Source organism: Biomphalaria glabrata, chromosome 2 (assembly GCF_947242115.1).
Source record: "Biomphalaria glabrata chromosome 2, xgBioGlab47.1, whole genome shotgun sequence".
Lineage (NCBI taxonomy): Eukaryota > Metazoa > Mollusca > Gastropoda > Planorbidae > Biomphalaria > Biomphalaria glabrata.
In genome coordinates this window covers 7,225,153-7,241,134 of record NC_074712.1, presented here as the reverse complement: position 1 = coordinate 7,241,134, position 15,982 = coordinate 7,225,153, and the positions used below count along the sequence as shown (strand labels likewise).

At 31.5% G+C, this 15,982-nt stretch overlaps 1 protein-coding gene across 2 annotated transcripts in view; it reads right to left on the bottom strand.

Annotated features, from left to right (window-relative positions):
* Nucleotides 1-15,982, bottom strand: part of LOC106074824 (uncharacterized) — a 137,892-nt gene that overhangs the window by 113,140 nt on the left and 8,770 nt on the right. Inside the window, exons 1-10 of one of the 2 annotated variants that reach the window (XM_056018905.1) lie at nt 13,829-13,967; nt 11,968-12,087; nt 9,849-9,920; nt 9,141-9,316; nt 7,173-7,262; nt 5,919-6,011; nt 5,593-5,697; nt 5,300-5,449; nt 5,000-5,182; nt 2,809-2,929 (exon numbers count right to left, since the gene is read on the bottom strand). In XM_056018905.1, coding sequence (XP_055874880.1) covers nt 2,809-2,929; nt 5,000-5,182; nt 5,300-5,449; nt 5,593-5,697; nt 5,919-6,011; nt 7,173-7,262; nt 9,141-9,316; nt 9,849-9,920; nt 11,968-12,055 — 1,078 coding nt within the window. In that variant the 5' untranslated portion in view covers nt 12,056-12,087; nt 13,829-13,967. Of the gene's footprint in view, nt 1-2,808; nt 2,930-4,999; nt 5,183-5,299; nt 5,450-5,592; nt 5,698-5,918; nt 6,012-7,172; nt 7,263-9,140; nt 9,317-9,848; nt 9,921-11,967; nt 12,088-13,828; nt 13,968-15,982 lie in introns of those variants that run through there. The other variant, XM_056018904.1, reaches the window with a different exon arrangement.

The window sequence follows — 15,982 nt, the reverse complement described above, 5'->3', positions numbered from 1 at the left end:
GTGTATGTACGATGCCACCAACTGTAAAGGATGTGTGTAGGAAGGTCAATGTAAATAATGTTAGTATATATTTAAGTAGTTACTAATGTAAATCTCATAAGTAAAGTGCAATCTGCCTTGTATAGTGGCCGGATGTATGTGTTCATGAATTTCAGACCAACAACCTGGTCAGATATACCTAGTGAGCCTACACATGTAGTCCTAATTAGCAATTAGTGTAGTGTGTATTGTTGTTTGTGTTAACCATCAAGCATTGCTTTTTCCTTGAGCATACGCACGCAATAGAGTTGGGTGTCAGTCAGAAAAGATAACATATTGGCATGGTCAGACAAGCATGTAGATAAATTATACCCGTCCACTAGTTAGAGGTCAAAGGTTGGGGTTTTTTTTACACTCCAGCATATTGTTTCTTTGTTTGCTAGATCTAACTGCGGTACTATTATTCAATTTATTTTATGCGATTTTAAAATTTACTGAAAGGTTTTCCGTTATGTGTAAAAGTCGTCCTAGCCTGATACACAGTGGCTAAGTACGCATCTTAAGTAAAAAAAAATAGTAATAACAAGGAGTTTGTTTGTAAAATGTTTTGTTTGTTTGTAAAATGTTTTACATGTTTCGGATATTCCTTCAGAGTTGAAGATAGTTTACTTCCTAGTCCAAACCTCCCGCAGGACGACGGGAGATGGGAGCGGGCAGGGTTTGAACCCTCAACCGTCGATAAATCCGAACGACAGTCCAGCGCGCAAACCGCACGATTGTCACAAATTATTAAGAATATTATTATCAAATCAAGATACATATTTGCAGGAATAATATTCAAGTTAACACGTTAGAAAAATTATTTAACCGTAATGTTTATTGACAGTGTAATATACTTTGTTAGCACGTTGTGTTTTTTCATTCTGGCTTAATAAATGGTCAATGTCTATCAATAAATTGGGTGTCAAGGACCAAAGAAATAAAATAAAGAGTAGGGGGTGTTTAGCTCTCCATTTAAAGATAGCCTTGGTCGTGACTTCTACAAAATAATTAGTTACTGGCTTACTGGGCTATATAATCTCGCGGTTTGTGTTCTGTGTAGCTAAAGGTCACTCGTTTAGGTGTGTGTGATCTTTAGTCCAGCTTACTAATTGAGATTTATGTTCAAGTAACTTGGCACACTTGAAAAGGTGTGGCCTCTAGCCCAACTACGTGATTAAGATTTTTCTCCAAATAAGCAAACTCTTTGTCCGGGTACCCGTGTAGATGTTTGGCTTGAAGTCCAGTCCACCCCCCCCCCCCAATTAAGATTAACTACTAAGTAAACAAACATAGTTCCCTCGTGTGACCTCTAGAGAGTGCTTACGTCCATCGTATCTGACTTGTGGTCACCAGTCAATCAATGAACTCAACGTGATGGACTAAACAAATAAAAGGGGGAGGGAGTTGTTCATCTGGAAATATACCTGGTTACCTTAGAGGTGTGGCTCTTGTAGTCCAGCCCCCCCCCCCCCAATAAAAGTTAACTACTAAGTAAACAAACTCAGTTCCCTCGAAAGGTGTGACCACTAGAGAATGGAATGTCAATACGCTGACATTAAACCTACGTCCATCGCATTTAACTTGTGGTCACCTGCCTATAAAAAAAAACTCAATGTGATGGACTAAACAAATAAAAGGGGTGGGAGTTGTTCATCTCTACCTCTGGAGATATACCCGCACAGCTAGACAGACGTCTGGTCAGCATGACGTAGTCAAGGAATGTAGCTTTTTAACATGTTAACTAACCTACTCAAAGGTCAAGACAAATTGAAAAAAAGTGTCAGCCATTGCTGCTCTGTATGTAAAGCGCATTTATGATGTAAAGTTTCATTTCTATTTATATTAAGTTATTAACATGCCTTGTCTTTATAATAAACGATGTTTGGTGCATATTCATAATGGCTCTATTTTTTTAAGCACATTATTTTGTTTTAATATAAACATTAATACATTCTACAACAGACATTAATGGAACGAGGTCCACTTTATGCATATTAAATAGGTGTATTTTTTACTATCCGGTTTACTATCCGGTAGTGATATCTGACCGGAGCCGAATAGCACCGGATAGTAAAAAACGCCAGATATTCGGCAGAAGCCGGAGCCAGAGCGACTATCCGGTGCACCCCTAGTCAAAATAAAATTTAGCTCTAAAAAAAATTTTTAAGTATGTAAATAAGCATATTATATATATATACATGTCATAATTAAATGACAAAGGAAATGTCAAATATTTAGAAAGTCTCTAGAGATAAACCAAATTGAAAACAGAATTGAGAAGCAAAGTAAAAAATTAGTGTGGCTGGTGAAGGATAAAAGTAAAAGGGGTTATGAGTGACAAGCGAGAGATTGTGAAATAAGTAGGAGAGAAAGAGATGCAGAATGGGGGTGAAGGCAGGAGATCAACTAAGAATAATTAAGCAAAATTTTAACTTGATCTAAGAATGAGAAGTGGGAGAAAAAAAAAGGGTCAAAACATAATAGCGGAATTAAATCCACATATACATCCACATATCTGATTAAGTAGCATTTATTCCCCTTATTTTGATATCAAACAAAATAATTAATCAACAATTAATCAATAATTAATTGGTGATTGGTTAAGTTTTAACTTGATCCCAGAATGGGAAATGGGAGAAAAATTTTTTTCGTAATTTTACTAGACAGGCAGACAGACAAAGTGAGTTGATATAAGCTTTGTAAAAGAAATTATTACTTACATAAGACCACAATAAATTAACACTTTTAGTATAAAAAAAATATTATAAGGTAAAAATATTCTCTTACTTCGACTAATGTTACAAGCTACATTTGAGTTCAAAGTGTCTCTATCTTGCATTAAGATTAAAACCGTGGATGCTGGGTTTGCAGTATCTGGAGGGTCGGGTATGAACTCTAGACTTTTAGCCTGGAAAAACAAATAAAATTTTGCAATTATATGCATTAATTATGCAACAGTAAGAAAATATTTAAACACATGCTATTATTATTATAAAACTATTTCTACAATAATCTTGTAATGATATTAGTACAACAGTAACAAAGATGAATAACTCTATTATTGATGGCAGAAAACAATGGAACAGGTTCAAGGTCTGTATGGTATCATTTAAAATGAGTTGTTTTTTTTTCTCTGTTCATTAAATAACTATAAGTGTTAAAGTTCAATACTTTCAGATCTGCTTATTAATATAGTTGCATTTAGACTAATTTTTAACAATGTCCTTAATTATTCTGTCAGTGAACAATTCATATTTAGTAGTCAGTGCCATTAGAGCATGAAAATGATTGCCAGAATCAGCCAGGAAAACCAAAGACTTAGTAGAGTTAAATTCTTTGATTAACATGCATGACTAGATTGACACATTAATTTTCATATGACATAATTATTCTCTCTTTTGAAGTAACATCTGTAATTTATAAGATAAGATGAATTTCTCACAGACACATTCATCAAACAAGTTATTAAACTGTTATTTATTTTTTAAGCACAGAAGATTCATTTATCAAATTTTGGAAAACTATTTTCTGACTTGTAAATTGACAATAAATGGATTTGTTTTTTTTTTACTACATAATGGAACAAAGGATCGAGAAGAAGCCAACAGTGAAGACTAATGTCACATTAAACATGGTACCTAATATTAATAGTCGATGTAAATTTTTTTATGTTTTTGGATGTTTCTTCAGAGTTGAAGACATTCTACATCCTAGCCTAAACCTCCACGAGATGACAGGGAATAGCATTAAGCAGAGTACAAACCCGTTATGATCAAGATGACAGAATGACAGTCCAGCATGCATACCACACACATACACACAAAAACAGCCAGCCATCCATCCTGCCATCAGTTACTCATAGGCCATGAACACCCAAGATTTTTCAAGTAGAACTAAAATATCCCTGATGCAATAAAATTGATGATTGTGACATTGTTTCCAATTCTGGTTCTTTCTAAACTAAGATCAGAAGTATTGTTGGACTCCTTCAGTCGTAGAATGACTATGGTTCATCTCAAAGATTTTTTCATGTGGCTGTGAAGCCCTACTTTAGATAGACACTCCTGTCCACAAATATCACAGGTTAAGGTGGCTTTTGCTTTGGTGGTTGAGGAGTTGGCCATTTTTCACATGGCACACTGTTCTTCCAGAGCTAAGGCCTGTGTTTTTTCGCTGTTCATAGCTTTTTTGGTCACTGTCTCTCTCCATAAAGTGAGGTCTAGAGCTATGTCTTCCCAATGGTCAGTATCAATGTTCATTGATTTGAGGTCCCATTTTATTACATCCATGTAATGAAGGTGGGAGCGACCAGTTTTTCTTGAGCCAGACATGAATTGCCCGTTGAGAATGACTTTAGAGATGCAATTGTCCTCCATCCGGCAAACATGTCTAAGCCAGTGCAGGTGGCATTGTCTGAGGACTGTAAAGATGCTGGGAATACCTGTTCACACAAGAATCTCAGTATTGTGCTGGCCACATGACACCCTTGTAAACCGTAGGCCACAGAAACAGATGACCTTTACGTCATCTGCCCTATAGACCACAAGGTCTGAAAGGGGAACTTTACTTAACTTAGTCCACCCAACTCTAATGGGTACCTGACATATGATATGTTGGGATAATAAAGATGGTTGGTCATTGCATTGGTCAAATGACATCCTCTTTAACCATCACTAACCTCTTTAATCCTCTCTAAATATTATTAATAAAAACAATTGAGTTTTACATCATTTACCTCCATAGATCGCAAGGTCTGGCAGGGTTACCTTACCTCTATACAAGGTTTAAATATTCTTTGCATATACTAATTTAAAAAACAAACTTTAAAAACGTAGTTAAAATGTCAAGATCTGAGCATAAACTTACCAATGAATTTTTACTATTAAAACTAAACAGTGTATGTGTAAATGTGTATTCATGGTGTGGTTATGTATATGTTGTTCACAAAAGTATCAGATTTAAAAAAGTTCACACTTACTGAAGAGTTTCCTGAAGTGACTGAAGTCAGATACTTTGGCCTGATACACGACTTGCTGGTAGGTTGTGAGCTTTGGATACAACTTGGATAAATAAATTCTGGACCTTGGTCATCTCCATCAGTAATTGTTATTTTTATAGTAGTTTGGTTGGCTCTCTGAGCAGATTGAGGACTTGCATTATCCTGAGAAAAAGAATAGAAAAAAGGACATTTTATTAGTAATTTAAAGCAAAATTTGATTTTATAAACAAAAATTTCAGTGAATACATAATGGTTGAAGAAAACAATGGGGGTACTTACTCTAGCAGTAATAATTATATTATAGTAGACCTTTGAAACATCTCCTTGGGCTGCGGCATACATACTTTCAAAGTCTAGTGGAGCCAAAACACCAACTATACCTTCTTGTTCTGATGGTAAGTTGAAGTAGAGTGTGCCATTAAGATTAAGCTGTGGATATTTGCACAAGGTTATAAAGCTTAGAATAAAACTATATAATATATATATAAGCAATATATTTGTGTTAAATCTAGGCTAAAGAAAAGTTTCCTAAAATTTCAATCATGTGCTGTCTAATTTACACCTATATTTACAGGAGAAGGTCCGGAACTGAAACTGTAGAAAATTTGCTTATTAGGTCCTTCATCAAGATCTGTAGCACTGATTCCTCGGAAGACAGTCACACCAACAGGAGTTAACTGAAATATTAATTTCCTTTTCGCTATTTATTTTAAAAATTTTAAGGTTAAAAAAAAAAAAAAACTAAATTAAAAAAAAAGAAGCAATGTACTTAAACAGATTTCAATATATTACTAAAAATAACTATTCCAGATTTGTAAAATATATATAGGCTATATAAATTGTATTTTAAAGTGTAAATAGAAGAATATGCATACATAATAACACATTTATAACTCACCTCATTTACACTTATAGAATATGGTGAACTAACAAATACAGGGGTGTTGTCATTTACATCAAGAATTTGAATCTTCAGTACTCTATAAATAGCCTGAAAAATATAATATGCTAATGCTTAGATAAATTATCCCTTTAAAAAGTAATTAAACTATTTGCAGCCTTCAGGACAAGATTTGTTGAAGATAAATAAATGTAGTAACAGACAGAGCTTACTGAATAAGTGGCAAAATAGGTTTTCTATATTTCCTAAAAATAATTATGGATCTAAGATTCCTCATACACTGATAAATTATAGCACTAGCTCCAGCTGGAATAACCTGCCCAGTGTGCAGCCAAACATTCCGGGCTCACATAGGTCTTACCAGCCACATGAGGAGGTAAAAAAACCCAGTGTAAAACACTCAGCCCCCTGGATGACAAAGTGGTCATCATCCAACCATGAGGAACAAATTCTATATTTATATATATATATACCAGTGAAAGGTATATTGTGTATATCAGAGCATTTTCCAATTTATTGTTTTAGAAATCATAAATCTGCATACGTTTTTTTTTTTGTACTATTATTGATTGAATTAAATTGCATATATTCAGATTTGTCAGCAATGGATAGAGACTTCTAAGAAAAAATATTATTGATTAAACTTGATTTAGTTTTGGAAAAATACACAATTTTCATAGTAACTGATAATTCAAACACTAATTTCTAGAAAAATTTCAATGTTTGTTTGAGCTCTCAAACTAAACTGAACTGGGTTTTTAATTGAACTTGGTCCCAATTCAGTAACAAGAAAAAGACAAAACATTGTACATCAGCAATACCATATAAAATGAATATAGCATATTTGTTGAATGTTATACTTTATTCAACTATAAATAACTTTTTAACATAAACTAGTCTCTAAATAGCTAATTGCAACCTTAAGACAAATGAAAAACTAGTATTAAACATTAATTTATTAAATGGCAAAACTATAACATTATTTGTTTCATAGATTTCAAACATTTTGTCAGAAATAAAGATTAAAGTCCTAGCTCAAACATCCTACACTATTGCAGGGGTGGGAACTGGGCAGAGTTTGAGCTCAGGACCATGGTGATGACTTTCTGAAGCCCATACTTCAAAGCCAGGCAGTCTTTCATAGACTTTCACCAAAACCTTTGAATCATTTCAAATTGTATTAATAGCTGTAAGAATGTGAAACAAAACAAAAAAATGGATTAAAAAATTATTTTTTTTTCCCATACTCACTGAATTAGAAGTAATAGAAGCAGCATCTGGAAAGCATACCAACTGATACTGAAGAATATTCACATCATCTTCTGTACTAGAAGTTGCACCCTATAAGAGTATTCTTACATGTCTCACATTTCATTTAACAACACATATAAAATCAGCAAATGTCTATTTCTACTTTTTAATATTTAAATTTCAGCTAAAAATGTCTTTTTTTTTTTAGCAATATAAATAAATATAATCTATATATATAATTCTCTTCATGGCCCAACCATGCCGTACACTATGATAAAGTCATGGAAAGATAACTTTATTTCTGCAAGTGAGACTAGAGTTACCCAATGTAACTTTCGAGAAAACAGAGAGAATGGCTCAGTAAAAAAAAGAGGGTTGGGGGAGAACAAGTAATCTTTCTCTTTATACATTCTATATATTTGATTTCATTTATGTGTTTATTTTTTACACATGTCAATATCTGATATCATTAAAATAGTTGCATGTTTTTTCTGTAGCTTTGTTTTGATTTTGCCCCTTTGTTTCCTAACCATGATCACCATTTCACATATATTTCGTGGAGTCAACAGATCTTTCAATGTAGTCAAAAGTCCTGCATCAGGTAACTGTTTATTTCTGGAAAAATGTCATCGACGAAACTGTTGCTCTTGTCAAGGAAGCACAGTCATACACTCTGCTCGACAATATGCTGCCTACATGAATACTTTCGGTAAATAGTGGCGTATGCTATGCCGTGGGTTGACTAGTTGTAAATAATATAAACGGCTCCTTGTTCCATGATGATCCTGTTAGTTTGCATCGCCAATTACTAGTATTGTGTTAGTTAAATTCCCCTTTCAGACCTTGTGATCTATAGGGCGGGTGATGTAAAGGTTATCTGTTTCTGTGACCTATGGTTAATGAGGGTGTCATGTGGCCAGCACAATGACCAACAGCCTTTTCCCAACTAATGTAAGGTACACATTAGAGCTGAGTGGACTCAGAGGCACCCCAAAGATGCCAAATTTAAAATCCTAGTCTTCACCAGGATTCAAACCCAGGACCCCTAATTCAGAATCCAAGCACTTTACCACTCAGCCACGGTGCTTTCGTTGGGTTAATTAATGACATATAATTTGCATCTCCTTCATTATCTAAGATGTGCACAATCTCATTTTCTCTGTATTCAAAAGATGTCTATGGACACCAATCTTGATTATGAAATGCTGATTACATTTAGAACACAAGTAGACCTGGTTTAGCTTTCTTTGAATTTAATTTTGAGGCTATATGTCATTCTATAATTTATTCTGTTTTCTTTAAACACTCACCATATTTTTATCTCTGCAGTATTCAAGTTATTGAATTTTAATCCTGTTCTTCAAACACAACTAAAAGAACTTAAATCCAGGAATAATATGCATATAGGTTTGAAAATTGAAGTATTCTCACATAAATATATGATCCTCAAAAAATGCCAGAATAATGCAGTGAATCAATCCTACCACTTTTTAGTGAACCAAAAGTCTCCAAGACATTTGTTGTGGAAAACATTTTTAGTAGTGCTAATGAACCAGTCATATGCCAATTAGTTGTTTGTGAACCACACTATTGAATGAATTATTGTGTGAACTCATTTAATTAGGGGGAACATTATTGTGAAGACCACTTGTCAGATGAACCATTTGTAAAATGAACTAATTGTTGGGAATAAATTGTTATCAAACCAAATGCCTGCCCATTTGTTAATGAGGGAATCCCAACAACTAATTTTAGCAGCATTTTCCTATATGTAGTTCCTATATGAGCTGATGCATGAATCAGATGAATTAGGGATTTAAACTGGAGACCCTCAGTTCTGAAACCTATTGTATGGCTCATAAGTAATAAATATACTGAAATTAAAATCTTTAAAAAAAATATTTAAAAAAAATAGCAGAGATTTGGAAAAGAAAACCTACAAACATATAGTATAAATATTTGACTTACATCTCTGTCAATGCCTTTAATCATTGTAACTTGGAATGCATTTAGTGTTGGATTAAATGAAGTTGAAAAAAAGTCATTGAATGGATATCTTGTAGTTAATATTTTGTCTCCAGGGTCAAAGTTGACATCCACTCTTGCTGGTTGTCCATTTGTGAACACACTTTGTATATAGTTAGCTAGAAAAATATTAGGTTTAGAATATGTAATGTTTTCACCAAAAAAATATACAAATAATATTTTTGTTTAATACCTCTATACTTAATTTCTTTATTCATTTCCAAAATATTATAAAATAACTCTTATCCTTTTAAAACCATAGTATTAAAATAGACAATCTGTAACACTTATGATGGTTCATAATGCAGAAGTTGTATTAAAAAATATATGGAAATTAAAGCTAAACATTAAGGACAGTATTGAACTAATCATGCAAAGACTTTGAAAAGAAAAGACAGTATTCTAGAAAATGCACAAGTTTACAATCCTAAGCACTAAAGATGCAGAGAAAGATGCAAGAAAACATGGAAAGTCACAATCATGCATATCAAATCAGACAGAGAACAGTAAGAGCTTGAGAGAACTAAAAAAAAGGCATTTAAGAGCTCCAGAAATCTTTAGGACGAAGGATGATAACATTGTTCTATATTTGTGATTATCCAAAATAATATACATATATGAATAATAAAAGAAAAAAATAAAGCAATTTACTTGAAAATGGCAGAGAAGAATTTAAATCACTCTCTGGAAACTTGATGACTATTGTAGATTCATTACCACAGGCTGAAGAAAAAACAAAGTATTTTAAATAAAAGTTTATTGTTTAAAGGTTAGCAGCAAGTTAAATCTACCTAATCTACCAAATTAATTTCAATCCTTTAAGACATGAAAATCTTTGAAACAAGGTTTTAATAATTTAGGTTTCAATAATTTAGGACACTCTTAAATAAGATTTGAAAAATTGGTCAAGGATCAAGTTCATCATAACATTTAAAACAACATGACATAAATAGCAGGAGGGGTGTTTGCAGAGTGGAAAAAGCTTTGCTTCCAAACTGAGGGAGTCTCTGGCTTGAATCTTAGTGAAGACTGGGATTTTTTTTATTTCAGGATTTTAGGATGTACCTGAGCTCACCCAATTCTAATGAGTACCTAATATTAGTTGGAGAAAGTTGGTCTTTGTACTGGTCACATGATACCCTAGTAGGTTTTCTGCCATAGAAATGGGATCTTTACATTATCTGCCCTATAGATCACAAGGTCTGAAAGGTGTAATTTACTTTTTTTTTTACATAAATAGCACAATATATTCCATGAAACATATCTGATTATTTCAGAAACTTAGGATCATCCAATTTTTAAAAAATTGGTGAATAAAAGTATAGCAAAAGGCTTTCATCTTTAAATAATTATATATTGTTTTTTAATGTCAAAATGTGATCACCAAGGTGGTGTATATTGATTTTCATCTAAAATGTTTGGAGTCTTATTAAGTAATATAAATGATAATTTTTCCAAATATTCCTTTTTTAAAAGACAAAATTATATCCTTATATACATCATTTGACTAAAGCAAGACATTCTTGTTACAAAATGGAATTGAAGTAGTCAGTAACAGAATAGCCACACTCTCTAAGAATAATAAATCTAAAACACCAATATGATATTTCATTCACTTGCGTTTTTTTTTTACTTTTTTATGATAGTGATTGATAATAGTTACACTATATTAAAAAAAACAAACTCAGAGAAACTTTTTTTATGAAAAATTTGTTGTTTACACTAAAGGGAATATAATACAATATTTGAAACTTTTAAACATCTGTGGCATAACCTTGATCAATCAAGCATTCTACATTGTATGATTTATTCTAATTTATGTCTTGAAGAGTCAATCACAAAAAAGTTAAAGATACATCTGCCATATCCACAGAATTTAAAGCCAACAAAAACATTTTAGAAGAAAAATACACAATTTGCCATTATTTTGACAACTAATTGGAAATTGTTTTTTTTTTTTTCAATGGAAATTTTAACAAGTGCTTTTTCTTTTCTGTTTTTTTTTGTTTTTTTTTTTGCAAAATCACAGACTGTACAAAAAAAAATTTAGCTGCTGAGGCAAGTTTCAGATGCAAATGAACTCTAACAAATGCTTTACTGCCATTCCTATTATTATCAAAAAAAATTTTTTTCCATACTAGAAAAAGAACTACTTCTAGATACTCATACTATATATTTAGATTTTTGTTCAATATTCATACTCCTCTGTATGCTTCATACTATTAAGTTTTGTTTGGCGATTATTTATTTATTTATTAATTAGAGACATCAGTTTCCCATGTTATCTATAGAAATTAGAAGGTACAGCAACTAGAAAATGTATCTAGTATTCTCAGGCACTATAAAATGTAATATGGATCTTATCTATTTCCCACTATATTTTGAGTCCACTAGAATCAACAAAATGTAAGCTATAAGACTCTACCAGCATGAAGCTCAATAGCAAGTTGTTCAATAAAAGCTGAAACATGCTGATACCTGTCGAGCAGCTAGCTCTACACATTTTAAATTTAACTTACCTGTTGTTACTATTCAATGCAGCAATTCAATAAAAAAATAGAAACCAATTTAGTGAATAAATCTTATGCTTTACAGCCATTTATCTCATACAAATATATAAATAAAAGTCAATTTCAATAGTAAGTTATGTATAGAAGAAATTTTTTTTTTTCATTTCTATGCAACAGCAAAAAAATTTTTAATCTCAGTAAAAGTTGATAATCTAAATTACTTTTACATTTTTAAAAACCTATATTTAAATAGTTCTCACCATTTTGTGCTGAAACCTCTGTGTTGATGTGAAAAAAAACAAAAAATACAAGTGGAAACAATGGTGGCAATCCTTTAGTTTGCCCCATGGCAGCTTAAAACTGCCTATACACAACTTTACCTGTAGAAGAAAAACATTTTAGTAAACTTTAAAAAAATTGAACCATTAGTATTTTGATTTCAAACATTAAAAATTTAAGATTTAAAAGTAATAAAATTATAAAATTTAAGATTTAAAAGTAATAAAATTATAAAATTTAAGATTTAAAAGTAATAAAATTATAAAATTTAAGATTTAAAAGTAATAAAATTATAAAATTTAAGATTTAAAAGTAATAAAATTTAAGATTTAAAAGTAATAAAATTTAAGATTTAAAAGTAATAAAATTTAAGATTTAAAAGTAATAAAATTATCTTTCAAAATCAAACCAAAAAAACAAGTTGGGGGGAGTGGAATAGGCAAATATAATCTGCTTTAACTAAAGAAAACTAAATTCAATAATGGGCAAAAAAAAAAGGGCCTGATTTTATTTATATTACACAATAATCAAAAGTTCTAAACTTAAAATCATGCCAGAATGACTGTATGCATTGTGTGATTAACTTGTGAGTTTGGTGAAGATTAATGAGGAATGCAGTATTTCCCATAATAGAATAAAAGAAAGATAAATAGTTACTTGCAACATATATCATAACTTGTAATTTGTTATATAATATAAAAAGAGCATTCTTAGACTACAAGTTACCTAATATATCAATTCATATAATAATAATTTAGGGGGTCATTTTCATTTTATAGCATCTTTGACAAAATATATATTTGATTTTACAGGTTTTACAAGTGAGATTTTACATAATATTATTTTCGGGTTGACAACATTGTCTAATATATTTTTAATATATTGTTATAAAGTGTTGTTTTTTTAAATTAAACTTTTCTTACTGAATAAAGCACATGGTGCTCTAAAATTACTCAATCAGATGAATTTTTTTAAACTTTAAAGTAAATCATTAAAATAATTATGCTCAAATGCAAACCCAATCCCGCCATGTATACATATATATATATATATGCCATGTATAGGCCTACATATATATATATATATATATATATATATATATATATATATATATATATATATATATATATATATATATATATATATATATATATATATATATATATATATATATATATATATATAAATATACCATGTTCAAGACATTTCTTATGAAAATCAAAACTAAAAAATGTAAGAAAAAGTATTAAATCATTATGAAATTTAGTCTCAGATCTAGATCCATGCAGATTCAGATTAATTTGTTTAGCATTTAAAAATTACAGCTACATTATGCTAATTAACTAGAGTAAAAATGATGAAGACAAAAAAAAAGATCTAGCCAATAATATACAGTTTGAAACTCTTCTTGCTTTATTTTGAACTGATAAACAGAAAGCAGCAAATATCAATAAAATTTGTTAGCTCTCTTAAATATAATTTAGATGTTGTACAAGTTCAAACCTGTAAGTTAAAATGGACAAAAAAAAATAGAGAAAACAGATTTGAAACTCTTTTTATTCAAAAAATTATGTACTGATATTTAAAAAAAAATTGATTTTAAGGCTAATTATTAACTTATGATAATGTTAGTATTAAACAAAAGAAAACACTATTGCTGTTCTTATAATTGTAAGCAGCATCAAATATTTTGTTTAAAACATTTCCAATATTTACTTAAGATACACAAAAAATCACAATAATGTTTTTGTTTAATAGGTTACTCTCTAGAAATATGTATCCACTTTATGTAATATAAATCACAAGTAAAATAAGCTTTTAATTGTTAAAAACAAATCTTACTGTGACTGAGAGGTGTGTACAAAATGTTAGACTGTCTGGTTAAATCATAAGAAATGAAATTCATGAACAAGGCTTCACCCTGTGAGAAATGCTGTGCCGGTATACAAATAGCTTATCAAAACTGGTCTAGCTAGTTTTTACCATGACTTCTTTGAATCTACCTATGCTTGTCATATACCAATTTTAAAGGTATTCACTAAGCAAATATCTTTTAAAAGCAGGTTGAGTGTTATTAATAGAGACACAGTATTCTTAATTGTGTGACACAAAATCATCAAAATAGTTTAACATTTATACTGAATGAAAAGGGTTGAAACTGTTAGTGAAAGTAAAAATAAAAACTGGGACTACAGCTTAATAGGTAACATATCCAGTAAAGCAATAAGGGTGGGTATGACAGAGCTTATGCAGGTGGGGGTGGGTGCATTTTGACATTTTTGAACAGAACGTAATAGAAGGGTGTGGACAACTAGTGTGGGAGTCAATACATGTGTTAGCTTCAATAACATTTTTTCTTATCTTATAATGTAGTGGGATTCCTTAATGACAGAAAAGCATTAGGTGTGTACCAGTGAGATGTATTTTGTCTGGTAATTTTAAAAGATAAAATCAAAGGGAAACTATGCTTGAGAACATTCCTTTTTTTAAGATCTGCAAGACTTTAGACAAATATTTCAATATAGTATACAATTAATTAAACCCTTTTCTGCAAGTTTTTTAAAAGAAAGGACGACACAAAATATATTTTAAAAAATTACTCAAGTTGCAAATGTTGTTGGCTATGAAAAAGATATCCAATTTCATCTCTTTTTTTTTTTTTTAACATTATTTGATCAGCTATGTGTCACAGTCCAGTTTTAGAACCTCTGTGACATGAAGTGACACTCAGTCACCTATTGTAACATTCCGTGCGGGCAAGCACGAAGTTATGTGAATAAGTTAAAGGACTCTAAAATAAGGGTAAAAGTTAGTTAGTGAAGAACTCCAGCAGAGAGTGGATGTACGATTTTCTCTGTCTGTAATATGTACCTTAATGAATTTGATTTAATGTTAACTTGAGAGTTTTCTTTGGATTTATATTTTGAACATTTCATTGATGTGATTACTTATTCCACATGGCATGAACAGCCAGTATTTATTGGTGTATATTTTGTGACGGCTGAAGTCGCCAGTATTTTCTGTAATTTATCCTATATATAATAAACGTTGAGTCTGCTACCAGTGTGTTCATCAGTAATTATAAATGTTGTCATTGGAGACCTTAGTATATTAGTAATGTTGCGCACTTGCAAATCTAGTGCGTCTAATAAAGTACATCGTTAAGAGGAGTATTATAGTCGTACCAGAAGAGGTACCTACAACACACGGACACACCCACGCCGCTACGCCTACAGCCAAAACCAGGTAGCGACATTTGGTGGCCAGTATGGCTGTTAACTAACAGTATGGACCTACAACATAGATGACATTTGGCCTTTGGTGACCAGTAAAGGAGTCTTAAAAGGATCTCAATCGCCTCTATAGTAAACAGCGCAAGGCTACACGTTAGACCGGTACTTTTTTCTCAAGATGGCGGCTAACTAAACAAGTACGAAATCCAGCCTGCCCACAAGATCCATTCAAGTAACACCTGCATCCTGAGATCCATTCAACGCCAACCCTGTTCCTACATCTACCTCTGACATCTGTCCGGTGTGAAACAGAAGACGACTCGATTCCTATCTAGAGCTACAGATGTCGTCTGAAAGAAAGAGCCATACCATTCAAGACATCGCTTGATGACACTAATGACAGATTCACCGCTTCATCACTAGTGCTCGCCACTATTCATCATTGTGGATTACTTTGAAGTACTAGACAGAACTTGTATCAACTATAAATTTGAGCATTTGAGCCATCTTATGGCATTGAACTGGATTATTTTTCTTCTACCACTTTAATGCTCATAGTAACGTGTATTCTTAAATTGGATTACTTATAGTATACATGGATTATTATTCTTAAATTGGATCACCTATACATGGATTATCATTCTTAAATTGGATTACCTATACATGGATTATTAGTCAACCACCCAAGCTATTTGAGGATTAAACTACAAGAGTCAACAAGAAAAAAGTCTGTAAGTCATTATTAACAAATTAAATACATGCA